Source organism: Spermophilus citellus (assembly GCF_964194105.1).
Source record: "Spermophilus citellus genome assembly, chromosome: 7".
Lineage (NCBI taxonomy): Eukaryota > Metazoa > Chordata > Mammalia > Rodentia > Sciuridae > Spermophilus > Spermophilus citellus.
The window spans coordinates 139,303,395-139,318,544 of record NC_138188.1 but is presented as its reverse complement, the minus strand read 5'-3'; the positions used below and the strand labels follow the sequence as shown (position 1 = coordinate 139,318,544).

Sequence of the window (15,150 nt, the reverse complement as noted above, 5' to 3'; positions counted from 1 at the left end):
AATGTCACTTTTTCTAAGCCTTCTATTTTCTCTATATGCTCTTCCCCCTTCAAATTGCTTCTTCTTCATACTGATTACAATTCTAATTAATGTTTGCTTTCCTACTAGAAAAGATGATTCATTAGGCAGAAACTCAGTCCATAATTATTCCAGTTATATCCACTGGAGTTAGGAGAGAGTTTTGCATATTTTTATGTCCATCAACAGTAGATTGGAAAAAAATCATAGTATAGCCAGAAAATGAAAGACCATAATGAGAACAAACAAATTGCAATTATATCCAATTACGCAGATGAAGCTGCAAACGTGTTAAGTAAACGTAGTCAGATCGACAGGACCTGACTCTAAATATATAAAAGTCAACAAGAAAACTCATTTATGTTGTTAGTAGTCCCAATATATACTACTTCTGGGTAGAAACAAAGTAGTTATAGGAAGGTGAAACAAAGGTAGCTTTAAGAGCACTGCTAAGATCCTTCTTCTCGGCCTGAATGATGGTTTCATGGCCTAAGTTCACTCCATGACAACTCACTGAGTGTATAATTACAAACCATCTACTTTTCACCATGCCTTTTACTCTAATAAAGGTTATATCAACTGGGGACAATTATGAAACATTAAAATAACAAGAAAAAAAATTTCATAATACAGAACCGTTATTACATCATTAAAACACTAAGGATGCTATAATAGGTATAGACAAAAAATTTCAAAAAGGAAATTTTCATTGTCTTTCAAGGTGTGATCCAGTGACTATAAATATACTATCACCCTGCTACCTCTACCCCTGCATACACACACACAAGAAGTACTTTAAAAAATATTCCTTTTTTATTTTCTTGCTCTTATTTTTGCTTATTATAATAGCTTTATATTCTGTTTTCTGGATTTCATTTATCTTGACAGAATTTTCTCTTTCAACCACTACTATTATGTGGTGTTTTCTATTTATAGTGAAAATGTAAATATAAAGTCAAACCAAGAGGACAAGGTAAATGTAGTCCAGTCTCTTGGTCTTCTGTTGTTGTTTATTCTTCCAAGTCAGCTGCCTATGAATTCTTTCATATTGTATGTTTACATATTGTGTGTTTACAAGGGTGGACTTACATGAGGGAGTGGCCTGTAGGTAAAAGAGTCCTTCTGATTGGGTTGGTAATTCCCCCTAAGTCACAGGTTAAACCTTACCAAATCCACTTTACTCAGACCTAACTTTCACTCTCCAGATCTTTTTCATCAGAGATAAGCTGAGAGTTTCATCAGATGATTATATAATTACCTACCACACACAGCATTACAAACTTGTCTGATCATAATGCATAAGGAGATCCACAGTTAGAAGTACTTAAACATGCCCAATATTTAAAGGTTTCTCTCAAAGAGTTAATGTAAAATAAATCTGAAAACATTTTTTTCAGTTATGTGACAGAACAGAGATATTAAAAAATTTTCCCTCAATTTATAATAACCCAAACCTTAAAGGAATAATAATAATAATAATGCTATATGTAATTTATGAAACTAGGAAGGCAGCAGTAGCTATCACAGGTTAGATAATGTGCTGTGTACATACTCTGTTAATCCTGAATGTTGATGATGATTAGAATTAATTGCCAAGAAAACACAGAAAGCTTAAATACACCAATAACTTCGGGAAGAAACCAACCAACAAACAAAAATGTTAAAAGATCCACCACCAAAAAGGTGGGGATGAGTGGGTGGGTTCTGTGATTTTATGACTTAAGTTCTAACCTACTTTTTTGCAAAGATAATTCCTATGCCAACCACATTGCAGTATAAAAAGAAAAGCTTCCAAATTCATTTATTAAACAAATATAACCATAATGGCGAATCTGAAAAAGACAACTCAAAGGTAAAAAGAGACCAAATGCATTAATATGCAATGTAGAAAGTCCAAATAAAATGCTATTAAGCTAAATTTAAATTGTGTACATTTGAATTCATAAATAAAAGTGTAGTAAAGAAAGTGTTCTAAACAATGAAGAAAATTTATATAATGTTGGATGAGAATAGACCATTTAATATGGCAATTAAGTTCCAAAATCCATAACGAGGAGAAAGATTTGAAAACATAAAAATTTTAAACTTCTTTATGGAAAGTTATAGTAAACTAATTCATATAGAAGTGGCAGACTGGGGTAAAACACAGGATGGGTGTCCACACAGAAGATGATATGTAATCAATGAAAGTATATCTGTACAGCATGGAATACTGCAAGTAATAAAGATAATGCAGTAAACATGCTATCTTAATTTAAGAGCTCATAATATAGCTGAGTGATATAAATTATAAAATAATATGAAGAGTAAAATCTACATTAAAAATGAGATCAAGGATATTTTTCTATACATAAATAAAGAGTACATTTATGTTGTTAAAACCAAATGGAAAAGGCAAGAAAGGATGCACTGTGCCTAGCATGGTAATAACAGGGCAGTTGCAAACACTGCCATTTAATTTCATTTTAGTCAGGTACATCTTGGTGAATGATTGAACTTCACATATTGTTTTTTTGCATGACAAGTTTTTTTTTTAAAAAAATGATATCAGCTAGAATTTTCTAAATGCTAATTATTTACCTTTATTAAAAAAACATTAATTTGGGGCTGGGGATGTGGCTCAAGCGGTAGCGCGCTCGCCTCGCATGCGTGCGGCCCGGGTTCGATCCTCAGCACCACATACCAACAAAGATGCTGTGTCCGCCGAGAACTAAAAAATAAATATTAAAAATTCTCTCTCTCTCTCTCTCTCTCTCTCTCTCTCTCTCTCTCTCCTCTCTCTCTTAAAAAAATTAATTAAAATTAATAATTGTATTAATTAACCACAGAAAGTATTTACATAAATTACACAAAAATGCATTCTTCAATTACAGAAGGGTAAAAATGTACAGAGATGTTATAAACATACATAATACTAAAGAAAGATTAAATTATTAATAACTTAACTAATATTATAGTTATTAAGTTAAGCCATGCAGGAGATCAAAATGTTCCAACTCAGATATATTTCTTTAGCCTATTTCAAGACAGCTATTCAGAGGGGCTGCTGACACAGGAATAGCTCAGAAGACTTGTCCTGTTGTGGAAGAGATCTGCATCTGCAGCAAAAGCAAAGAGCTGATGCAAACAGGCTCTCGCTGAACCCCCCTATCTGCCTGAGAAAGACGGTTTCACTGGAGGAAGATACTGGAATATGACCTCTAGCCTAGGCAGATTACTCTAGGCAGTCTTACTGGAAAATTTTATTTGCACAATAGGACAACCCTGGTTCACCTTGCTCCTTTCCTCAATCTCACACAGCTTGTACCTCACAAAGCTGCCACCTCCCCCTCTGTTTTGGGGGTTCAAAATGCTACTTATGTTTCAACCTTCTGACCCTTCCTTTGAGACTTATGCTTTGGGTATGACTCACTTCTTCCTATACCTTAATATATTTGCATGCTCTTTTTCCCCTGTTAATCCATTTCCAGTTTATTTCATGTTAAAATTATTAAAACATACAAAAGAGAAAACTGAAAAATTTCCCTATATACGTATAAAATAGCTAACTTTGTAGGTTGGATATGGTATTGGAAATTTTTAACAACTGAATTAAAAAAACAAAAAAGTCCTATCAGAAAACCTTTAACACATACTTGTTTCCACCTCCATCTGTACCTGGACTAAAACAATGGCATAAAAAGTAAAGCTAGTAATAATAGCAATAATAGTGATATTATAAGGTTAAATTTTAATAATTTAATATCTGATTTAATAATTTAATTTAAATAATTATATTGCAAGGCTAAATTTTGAGCCTTTATTTTTCTATTTATTTATTTTAATTTTATATATGACAGCAGAATGCATTAAAATTCTTATTACACATATAGAGCACAATTTTTCATATCTCTGGTTGTATACAGAGTATATTAACACCAATTCATGTCTTCATACACTTGCTTTTGATAATAATGATCATCATATTCCACCATCATTAATTACCCCATGCCCCCTCCCTTCCCCCTCCAACCCCTCTGCCCTAAAGTTCCCTCTATTTCCTCCCATGCTCCCTCTTCCTATCCCACTATGAATCAGCCTCCTTATGAGCCTTCAGTATCAACCAAATACTACTTTAATTGTAAACTTGTTTAGAATTCATAATGAGCAAACAGAATAGAGTTATTATTATTATCTCCATTTAACACCTATGGAAATAGATATAGAAAGATTGAATAATTTGCCCAGGATCAAAGCAGTGGGACAAGCCTTTGATCCAAGGCAATTTGATTCCTAATATCAAGCTTTATGCTATGTCCTTTCTAATGTATGTTCTAGATATTCTTATAAGTGACTTTTCAACAGACTGAAAGTAGGTTAAGGGAATGTCACTGTAGTAAGGAGAGTCCTTAGTGAGTCAATCAGAGATACTAGAATAATTATCTGATGAAGGACAATAGATCCACATGCTAAAGCTATGACTGAAACTTCAAACTCTACTCAAATTTTGCAAATGACTTGAAAATTCTTACCTCAGAATGACTGAAGCTTATTAACCATGGTATTTAATTTGGAGTAAATGCTAAAAATTGTGATACACCTAACAGTTTCTTAAAGAAAACTCCTCTGATGAGTCCTTAATCTCACACACTTGCTTCTTATTTTCTTTATAGCTCATTTTCCTTACTGCACCACCAAAATCAGAAACTAAGCAAACCCAGAGAAAAGTATAACATATAGAAAATACAAAGGAAAAGATGTCAAGTGAATCCTCAGGGTGATACTGAAAAGGAGGTCTCAGTGACGAAGTATGCACCAGGACTTCAAGAAAACCAGTGCAGGGGGCTGGGGATGTGGCTCAAGCTCGCCTGGCATGCGTGCGGCCCGAGTTCGATCCTCAGCACCGCATACAAACAAAGATGTCGTTTCTGCCGAAACCTAAAAAATAAATATTAAAAAAAATTCTCTCTCTTAAAAAAAAAAAAAAGAAAAAGAAAAGAAAAAGAAAACCAGTGCAGGCAGAAGCATGTCATAAAGCACCAGAAAAAGTTTCTCCAAGAAGATGAAACTGATACAGGCAGAGTGAAGAGATCTAATGAACTGATAGAGATGAATCAGTGGTAGACACAGAAAACTAAGCAACCCAAAATAGAAACAACTCGCTCTAAGAAAAATGAAAGCTAAGAAAAAAAGATTAAAAGGAAAGTAATAATGTTTATGACTGCTCAATTCTGTGTAGCACATATAGTAAAAAAAAAAAAAAAAAAAAAAACCCAAATGTTCAATCAATGCTCTCTCCCTCCTGCCTGTCTTCCTCAACCATTCTCATGTGATCTCAACAAGGTGATCAGCTTCTCCTGGGATCAGTTTGCCTAGAACTTTTGAAATTTAGCACTTCAAGCCCTCTACTCCAGAAAACCCTTAAGTCCTTGGCCTATCAGGAGTTGGGCACCCTAATCCTAATAAATAAAAAAGTACTTATTGCTATAGAGCTACTATGCATATGGCTTCTGTATGGTATACTGAAAGGGAAAAAAAAAAAAAAACTTTTTAAAGACCAGACTAAATGATGGCAAAGTACTAAATATTAAAGGAAAGTTTTAGACTCATAATGTCAAAAAAAAAGTAGTTTACTATAGTGACTTACACTTCAACAAAAAATGTTTCTTAAAAAGCATTAAAAAGGAAGAGGTAAAAACTTGGAAAACTTTTGGTAAATTAAATAAAAAGACAAAACATCCATCTTCAAAAATGTAAAAGAAAATAACACTGTAAAAGAAAATGACACTGGAAGCAAAACATCATAAAACTCCAATTTAAGAGTGTGAAACGTGGTCATGAAAGATGGCGTTAGATTGGTGGTCTCATGTATTCTGAACTCACTAAATATTAAAAATTAATTACAGAAAAAATAAAAAACAAGAAACACAAAAAGATACTAAATGAAAAGATCATGTTAGAAAAAATTAAATGAAGAAAGCAATTAGTACCAAAATATAATAAAATTAAAGAAAAAATGTAACGTTGACAAATAGTATGAACAAACAAGAGAAAATAAACTACTGTCAGAAGCAATCACTCAGTTCTGATTATTGCTCATCAATACCCTTATTCCATTCAAATATAAATACAGTTCCAATTTTTGTGGCAATGAATCAGAGACATAGTATAAGGGTAACCCAGGTAAAATGCTTTGATTTTCTTGAATTATCTGGATTAAAAGCAAAAGAATCTTGGATTCATGCATACATGAAGAAACCCCCAGAGTATCAGTCATGGCTAAGAAAGCAAGAGAGAAATTAAACAGGAAATAAAATTTAATTCAAAGAAATAAAACATTTTAAGAAGTTTAATTAAAAAAAGAGAAAAGAAAATGAAAATGTAATTGTACCTTAAAGAACCCTGCTTCAGGACCACACCTGTCATATACATTCCTGGATTTACCTATTGCCATTATAACACCTTGCATGTTCGGTGTCATCATGATCTGCCACAGGGATTCAAAGAATTTTTGAAAATTAACACAAAGAAATTAAAAACCAAAACAATTTCTTTACATGCAAGGTAAAACTCCTTTCTTTTTCAGTACTTATAAATTATGTGCTGCATGTTTAAATTAGTGGATATGATGTGCATGTAAGCATCTTTCAGAATCATCTGTACAGGGCACAGCTGGCTGCCTCAGTGTCCATGCAAACTGCAAAAAGGCATCATCCTCTCCAAACTGAATTTCAAAGAGGTACTCTTCTGAAGAAACTAATTAGAAAAATGTGCTGCTCTATGAGAAAACCATTCAGAAAAAAGCAACACCTCTTTTTTGTTTCTTAAAAAAAGATGCTTCTTCTCCAAGGCTTGGTGAGTTTAGGAAGAACTCAATTTTAGTCCCACTTCTGCCCCTTGGCACATCTGTACCACCTGTACATCTGTAAACAGCAGCCCTGTGCAAGTTATTTTTAATAGTTCCAAGGTACATGCACTGTTAAAATGTCACTCCAACAAATTAAAAAACAAAATAAACAAAACATGACTCTGCCAAAACATAAGCACTTGCACAAGAAAACAGTGTTAATGATTAATCACAACTCTTAAATGCCAGAAGAATCCTTCTGGCATTTAGGTGCCTGATCAAGAAATTATCATTTTATCATTAAAAACATGGCAGTTTTCATAATTTTTAAGATCCAACATAGAAATAAAATAGTTATCTGGAGAACTAGGGTTGTAGGTCAGTGGTAGAGCACTCACCTAGCAAGTGTGAGGCACTGGGTTCAATTCTAAGTACCACATATAAATAAAATAAAGGGTTCAATTCTAAGTACCACATATAAATAAAATAAAGGTACATTGACAACTAAAAAAAATTTTTTTAAAAATAGTTAACTGGAACAATGTGTACTATTAAGTACTGAGTATTTGTTTTCAGTACAGCTTATTATTCTTAGCTGTTTATATTTGTAAATATCTGCAAAATGAAAACTCAGTGCTCCACTAAAGCTATCTTAGAGCAATCGAGAGATTGTAGCTATTACCTTTGATTCACTGAACCTATTACTCATAGTTTTATTTTGGATTGTACATCAAGAGTTGCAATATATCTAACTTTACCTGTTAGAGAAAACCTTCTGACCAGTTCCCACCTCACAAACTACTAATTATTCTTTTTATGGCCATGTTTTCTTACATTGACACAGTGATATTATTGTCTTTATGATACTTCTAATTTTGGTGATTAACTGTTACATAATAGTAATTATAACCTTGGAGTAAGTCTGCAAAAAAAGTTACTTGGAATAAAACATTTAATATGTACTCAATTTTCATGCACACTCATAAAAACTAACAACAGAATCAAAATATTTTGTTGTTTTTTTTTTTCTAAATCACTTCACCTCCCCTATAAGCAAGGTCCCCTTTGCCATTACTATTCAGTAGCAGTTGCACTGGTGCTACTTAAAACAATTTTAAGAACCTTAAGAGAAGAGTGGAAAAGGGATGAAAATAATCTTTTGAATCTGATTCTGAAGAACAGCATCATAAGAAATAAAAATGCCTCCAGACTATTGACATCTGAAAAAAACTAGGTATATAAGAATAATCAATGAGGAGATAAAGAAAAAATAACAAGGGGGGGGGGGTGCCAAAGTGTGTAAGACACTGTGAGGCAATCATTCCACTCACAGTTATAGGAGAGGGTATGGTGGCAAAAATACCAATTATCCAACTTGCAATCATGCTGCAGGATTTTCAGGTAGATAATGGTGGCCAAAAATAATAAGTTATTAAAGTAAAACAGAAAAGAAAAATAGAAGTTATTTTTAAATGCAAAAATTTTAATATAATTAAACCTTATTAATCTATCAACCTGAGAGTAAAAGGATTCTATTTCTGCAGAAAACAATCAACTCCAAAAACATATGTTTCTTATATATTCTCTATATGTTCTACTTAAATTTTCATTTGACTCCAAAGTTCTGTTAGTAAATGATAAGGTAGTTTCACACCACAGGTGGCAAAGCTGTATGTTATGCAGCAACAGACATAGTGTGCAGGTATAGACATGCCTAAAATACTTGTATTAAACAGCAAAAAGTAATAAGTTAGGGTGGTGCAGAGTACTGTCATAAAGGTACCTCATCATCATACCCCCCCTCCTTTGATTCAATCATGAATTTCCCTACGTGAGGAATCGCCACCTCTACAACTCGCTGGCTAGAAGGTGGTTGGCTTGTGGTATTTTCAGATTTCTGCAGAAGAAAATCATTGGTATGAGCATTAGAAAAGAGAGCAATAGAAACACAAAGCTGAAATTCATAGATTCTTCACTCTTTTAACAAGGCCTACATTTGCTAGATTTAATAAAATCAACCAAAACTAAAAATGAGAAGCAAAGTTTTAAATTAAATAGTAACACAAAAATCTCCAGTCTTTCCCAAACATTTAAAACTAGCTTTTTCACAAAGTACTTTCAACTCTAAGTACTTAAAAGTAATAAATATATAAAAATAATACTCAAGTTGTATTTCCTACTTTTGCTTGTTTGGCTGAAATAAAACAATTCATTAACTCCAAAAAGTTTTGCTTGCTATAAAAAACAAGATTATGATCTTCTCTAAACCCAGCAGAGTTTCTAAGGTATTCTCCTTATGGTTTACCTTTCTAATAATTGATTGTATATAAAGCTAATTGCCCTATTCTGATGTGGTTAAACTCACTCTGTCCAACCTAGTATGTTTGAGTGTCCAACAAATTCTTGATATATGTACATCTTAAGTGTCCAAGGAATTGTTGAAACTAAGGACAAGTTGCTAGAAAGTAATAATCATTTTTAACAACTCAATCACATTTATTCCTTTTTATCTTTTCATTGTTAATAAATTCTATGCATCCCACTAATTCATACTAACAGAATGTCAGTGTGAAATTTAGAATAGTCCACTCAAAACCAAGATTCATTAAAAATACTATTTGGATTTTACATAGTCTTATTTTATTGAAAGACTGAAAACTGGCATATCCACTATTTATTAAGAAGCAAATGTCAAAAAAATAAATGTGCCTGAAAGCAGCTTACTTAAGTAATTTCAATTTACATTGGGTTTTCCTAAGCAAAGAAAAACCTAAGAATAATATGGCATTTTACTTTCATTTGAAGTACAGGCAAATTTTGGTGAGATAAACATTTTCTGACTTTCTAGAAGTATAAAATTCTGAAACAGTTTAATTAAACAATAAAACAAAACTAATGACCAAGACCATTACTGCCTCTTTCATAAAAAATGTTGTTTCATTTTTAGAAAATGTTTCCTTACTTCTCAGAATCCTCAACTTTTCAAGAAGAAATAAGCAACCTACATTGCTGTTGTGATCAGGAGATAATAGTCAGCTAACCCAAACCCTAGTGTATAAGTTGTTTTACAAACTACAATTATTACCAATATTATACTATTTTATTATATGCTTGAAGTTATTTGAATAATTATAACTCAATATTACTACCATATATAATCTATAGAGATACGCTCAAAATTAAGAATTTTTGGTTCTTCTAGCATATGAGAAGAATTTTGCTGGGTCTCCATTCACAAGAGTGAAACATAATCAGGCAGAGTAAGAAATCTGTCTGGAGTTTGTGACGATTAATTCCCATTAGCAAACCAATCCAAAAAAAAAAAAAACCACATAACTATCTTAAGTACAGAAATATAAACTTAAAGCAAATATCAACTGGGAAATGTATTACTTAGAATTCTGGTCATTATAAAACAACATATTACCTTATAAGGAAAAAACTGCAGTAGGGGTTTTAGAAAGCTTTCCTGTTACTGTTAAAGAGTTTCAATAGCATAATGCTGATAAAAGTCAAACAAGGGAAGAAACTTTAGCAGCATAAAATAATTCCCTACCATTTATCAAATTTAAATTTACTAAAGTACTATAAATATTTTTTCATATAAGGAAGTTAAGGGTTCACTGAAACAAAGTACATGTTGATCTTTCTCTATTGTTTTCAGACCTCAAATGCACACACAAAAAAAGGCTAAACTTGAAAAGTTAAAAATCAAATGTCTCAGTCAATAAAGGGCAAAAATAATTAAAATATAAAAACTTTTATTAATTTCTTGAAATCTATTAACTATAAGACTTTTCAAAAGGGGTTTCATCTGAAGGATGGTTAAAAAGATATAGAACTATAATAATATGAACATGTTAATTAATATGTCATCCCTTTCAGCAATTCAACTATGGGGAATCTAAGGAAATATAGCTGGAAATAGGAACAAAATTGTGTTTTTTACAGCCTATTTACAATAATATAAAAGTAGAAACAAACACACAGTGGAAGAATGGGTTAAGAAAACAATTTACTCAGTGGAATAACACTCAGCAATGCGCTTTTTTAAAAAATGCATTTGTAATAGAAGGAAATGATTATGTTACAAGGTTAGGTGGATGAAAGAAAAAAAGGCAAGATACAAAATTTCATATGAAGTCACAATTCAACTACAAAACTAAGCCCCAAAATTATGTTTAAAAATAAGAGTGAAAAAAAAAAAATAAGCAAGTGAGGAAAAAAAAATCATATACTTAAAAGCCCAATCACTGACTTTCAGCAGTAAGTGGGACTATGCATGATTCTTTCTTAGAGTCTATTTTTTATAATTTTTAAAATATCCTGAAGTAGTCCATGTAAAATTAAGGACATTGTTCTAGAAACAAACTGTCTAAACATCTGGAGACTGTCTACGGTTTCTGGGATTCTAAGCTTTCCTGGGAATTTTCTTATTCTAAGGCTGGAACTTAATATGTTGTAAAATGGCTAGAACTGAAGTAACAGAAGGAACTTTCGAGTCTACTGGATGATATGCCAGGAGCTGTAAAATGTTCATTAACTCTATAATCACCCCCACTTTATGGAGAACTGAGACTTAGAGAAATTAAGCAATTTTTCAAGGTTGAAATAGTACTAAAAAAAAGATCAGTATTTAAAAACCCAAAAACACCGGATCCCAAAGTTTGAAGACTCTTAATTTGGTTTCTAATATATACTAAATTTAAATGTGAAAAATACATTATGGATGACCATGAGACCAACAACCACACTTCTGATAGCCAACACTAACAAATTTTTTGATGTGCTGGAGGATCAAATAGACAGTGGGACGAACTCTACATGCTACCCAGAAGATAAGGTAGATAAATATTCATGCTGTTTTTCTATCATAATCACTTAATACCATCCTCTTTTTTAAAGTAGAGATAATGCAGTAGATTGCTAGTTTATGATTCCCACAGTAATCAAAATGTAAGTGCTGATTTCTGTGAATTTAAATTACAGATGATTAGTCAAACTAAAAAAAAAATGACTCTACATTAAGCTAAGTAATGATTTTAGTTTTCTGATAGTAGCTAAAAGGATGACATTTATTAACTCTATTTTAGGTTTTAACAAATCAAAGTTTGTAGCAAGAGCCTTATTAGTTATTATTTTTTTAAATACAGGGCAAAAATATTTTTCCTTTTCCTTTTCCCCTCCCTCCCTCCCTCCCTCCCTCCCTCTCTCTCTCTCTCTCTCTCTTTCTTTCTTTTTTTCTTTCTTTCTTTTTCTTTCTTTCTCCTTTCCTTTTCTCATTTCCCCAAGAAGCATAATTCCCAGATCCATTAAGCAAAGTATTTCCCAAGAAAAGATTAAACATTAGCAGATGTTGATCTTAAGTTTACTGATAGCCTCTAAAGCATCTGAAAAATTTGGAAATATAAAAAAACCTATTATACTTAATGTACTTTTAAATGGTAAGATGATATTAATACATTTTCAAATTGTAAATAAATTCTGATTATTTAGTTCATGAAAACACAACTGACATAATACTCTATTTACTGGACATTTTAGTTAAGTGAGGTCATATCATATTGAAGGCCTCATGATAGGTTATTGTTCAAACTGAGCTCACTCACTGAGAAAACTATGTATTGAAAATTATGGATTTTCCTGCTATTTTTAGTTTTACAGGAGAGAATTCTTCAAATACTTAAATGAGCCACCATAAAATGTACATTAGTACTCTTTACATTTCCTAGTTAAGTAAAGGATCAATGACTACAGAAATTCAATGCTTTTGTAGTACCAAACAGCATTCCTCAGGAGGTCATATTTACTGATAAAATAACACAACACCACTATGCTCAATTGAGTGTTATAAAAAGAGAAACTTGAAAACACAAAATAGTAGAATAATAATGAGAATTGTTTCACAGGATACTCTGTAACTATGCACAAACTTCTTGGAACATCATATTTATCCTGATAATAGTGCTCTAATCTACAGTATGTAGTAGTCTTACTACAAACACATTTCATGGAACAATGGAATTTATATCATAAATTTCCAACTATTTAAATGTAAGTAGATTACAGATGGAGGGAAGGGAAAGGCACTGGAGAAAGAGTTGTTGCTTTTGAACTTTATGCTTTGTTAAGTTCCAAGTCAAATGGACAATTTTGTCTATGATTATGATTCTTCATAATTTGACAGGTAGAAACTTAAGAGAAAAGCATCCTTAAAAGAATAAGCTAAGGAAATTACAACCCAGGGGTCAGGCGACTTGTCCCCCATTCATACACCATGGCAGAGCCGGAAGTGGCCTTCTCTCCTGGTTCGGGCCGCTTTCAATTGCACTGGAGGAAATGTTGTGAGCCTGGCTATGTTCAGAGAGCCAAAAGAAAAGTTCTTACCGACTGCAAAACTGTTTCAGGACTTTTATCTTCATGCTCATGTGATGCCTTGGTAATTATTCGAATAGTTTCTTCTTTCAAGTGCTTTGAGAAATCACTTCTTGATGGCTGCTCTAGATATTCTGGTTCTCCTGCTTGTGCTTCATGAGAAAAGAATCAATTGTATATCTAATATGAATCACAGAGTCTAAACTAGGTTGAATGTGTTATTTATATCTAATAACCAAATTTTAGTCTTCTATTTAAAATAAAATATATCCTCCAATATATAGCACTTTCCCCAAAAAATTTACCCAAAAAAACCCAAAATGACACAAAACCAAAAAACCAGAGTACCAAAAGTACTGAAATAATTATAAAGAAAGCACTCACTACAGTTTAAGTTAAGAAATTCATAGTACATTTTTCTGGAATGATAAGTACCAAAACCTCATTTTGGAAAAATCTCCAGCATTTTATAAAACAAAACAAAAACAAACAAACAAACTTTCTTTTGGTTTGTACAACAATCCTGGGCTGGCTTTCCAAGGAAGATAAAACATCTTTTTATACACCTACCTGACAAAATCCTAACCCTGAACAAACCTAACCTATTTTTTCTGAACCTGAGCCTGGCAACTGAGTACTAGAAAGAAAAGCAAGCACAAATTGGCAAACTAGTGGTAATATAATTCACGACCTTCAAATACCATCCACGTAAACACTTTCAAAGTCATCTCTAACTCCTACCTATCTTTTGAGCTCCAGACCCACAAATCCAACAACACTCTTAATATCTACTGGGTATTTCATAGCTAATCTCCAAATTCACATATGACCTAGGAGAATAAAGCTATCAGTGGAGCTTCTGTCCCTGTCTCAAACGTCACCTTGTGTCCTTTGCTCACAAGGTCCACATGTGAGCCTTTTTTTCTTTCCCTAGTACACTGAAGGAGAAGTTTACCTTCCAACATTTGGAATTCTCCACATATTCTTCCCTCTGCCTTTAGGCTCACACACACTGTTACACTTCTCATATAGTAACTTTTGCTTAAATAACAATTCTGTATGGAAGTGTGGCTGGATGACAACAGCCCCCCACCACAGCAGGATTTCTCAGCCTCAGCATTGTTGAGATTTTCATTCAGATAACTTTGTGGTGTGAAGGACTGTCCTGTGGACCCCAGCATCTACGCACTTGGTGCCTCTAATACCGTTCCCTTCTCTCAAAGTATGACAACCAAAAATGTCTCCTGCCTCGTAAAATGTCTACTCAATGACAAAATCATTCCCAGGTGGAAACCATTGCTCTGAAGAAAATTAAACTTTCCTTTTAAGTATCATTTACCACAATCATAACATTATTATTAATTATTTATTATTATTATATTTGTTTGAAGTCCACATCCCCTGCTAAACTGGAAGAATCGCATGAGCAGAGATGCCATCTCCTTTTTGTACTCCTAATTCTTCAATGTCTAGCATAAAATAGGAACATTATAATGGAATGAATGAATTAATAAGTTAGTGAATGGATATAAAGAATAAGAAGGTACTGTAAACTTTTCATATTGGTGGTAAGAGTCCTTGTCAATTACCTTGTAAAACATAATAGGGCTACTGTCATCCTCCCTAATGCTCTTTAAATTCAGAAATCAAAGGGAAATATTAATCACAAAGGAGTACTACTACGATGTGAAGATATATGCAGGCCATTCATGTGACCAACAATTTTAATTAAAGCATTTAACTATGTGCCAGGCACAGGGAATGTGAATATGACAAAAGAGCCAATCTCATCTCCAACAAGTTTCAGTCAATGTGGAGAAAGTCACTAACCAAATAATCACAGATATAAATTGAGGCAATATTTTGACAATACATTAAGGAACAAAATCAGGGTAGAGTGGTATGTTTGGGCAATTTAGTTAGTGGGTATG

General features: G+C 32.7%; 1 protein-coding gene across 5 annotated transcripts in view; it reads right to left on the bottom strand.

Moving 5' to 3' along the window:
• Window positions 1-15,150, bottom strand: part of USP25 (ubiquitin specific peptidase 25) — a 140,942-nt gene that overhangs the window by 18,942 nt on the left and 106,850 nt on the right. For 4 of the 5 annotated variants that reach the window (XR_014022968.1, XR_014022969.1, XM_081301297.1 and 1 more), the window contains 3 exons: window positions 13,232-13,371; window positions 8,628-8,741; window positions 6,389-6,484 (listed from right to left, as the gene is read on the bottom strand). Coding sequence is in view for 3 of the 5 variants with exons in the window: in XM_081301297.1 (XP_081157423.1) it covers window positions 6,389-6,484; window positions 8,628-8,741; window positions 13,232-13,371 (350 nt within the window). In the remaining 2 variants the exon portion in view is untranslated. The remainder of the gene's footprint in view (window positions 1-6,388; window positions 6,485-8,627; window positions 8,742-13,231; window positions 13,372-15,150) is intronic. The other variant, XM_081301298.1, reaches the window with a different exon arrangement.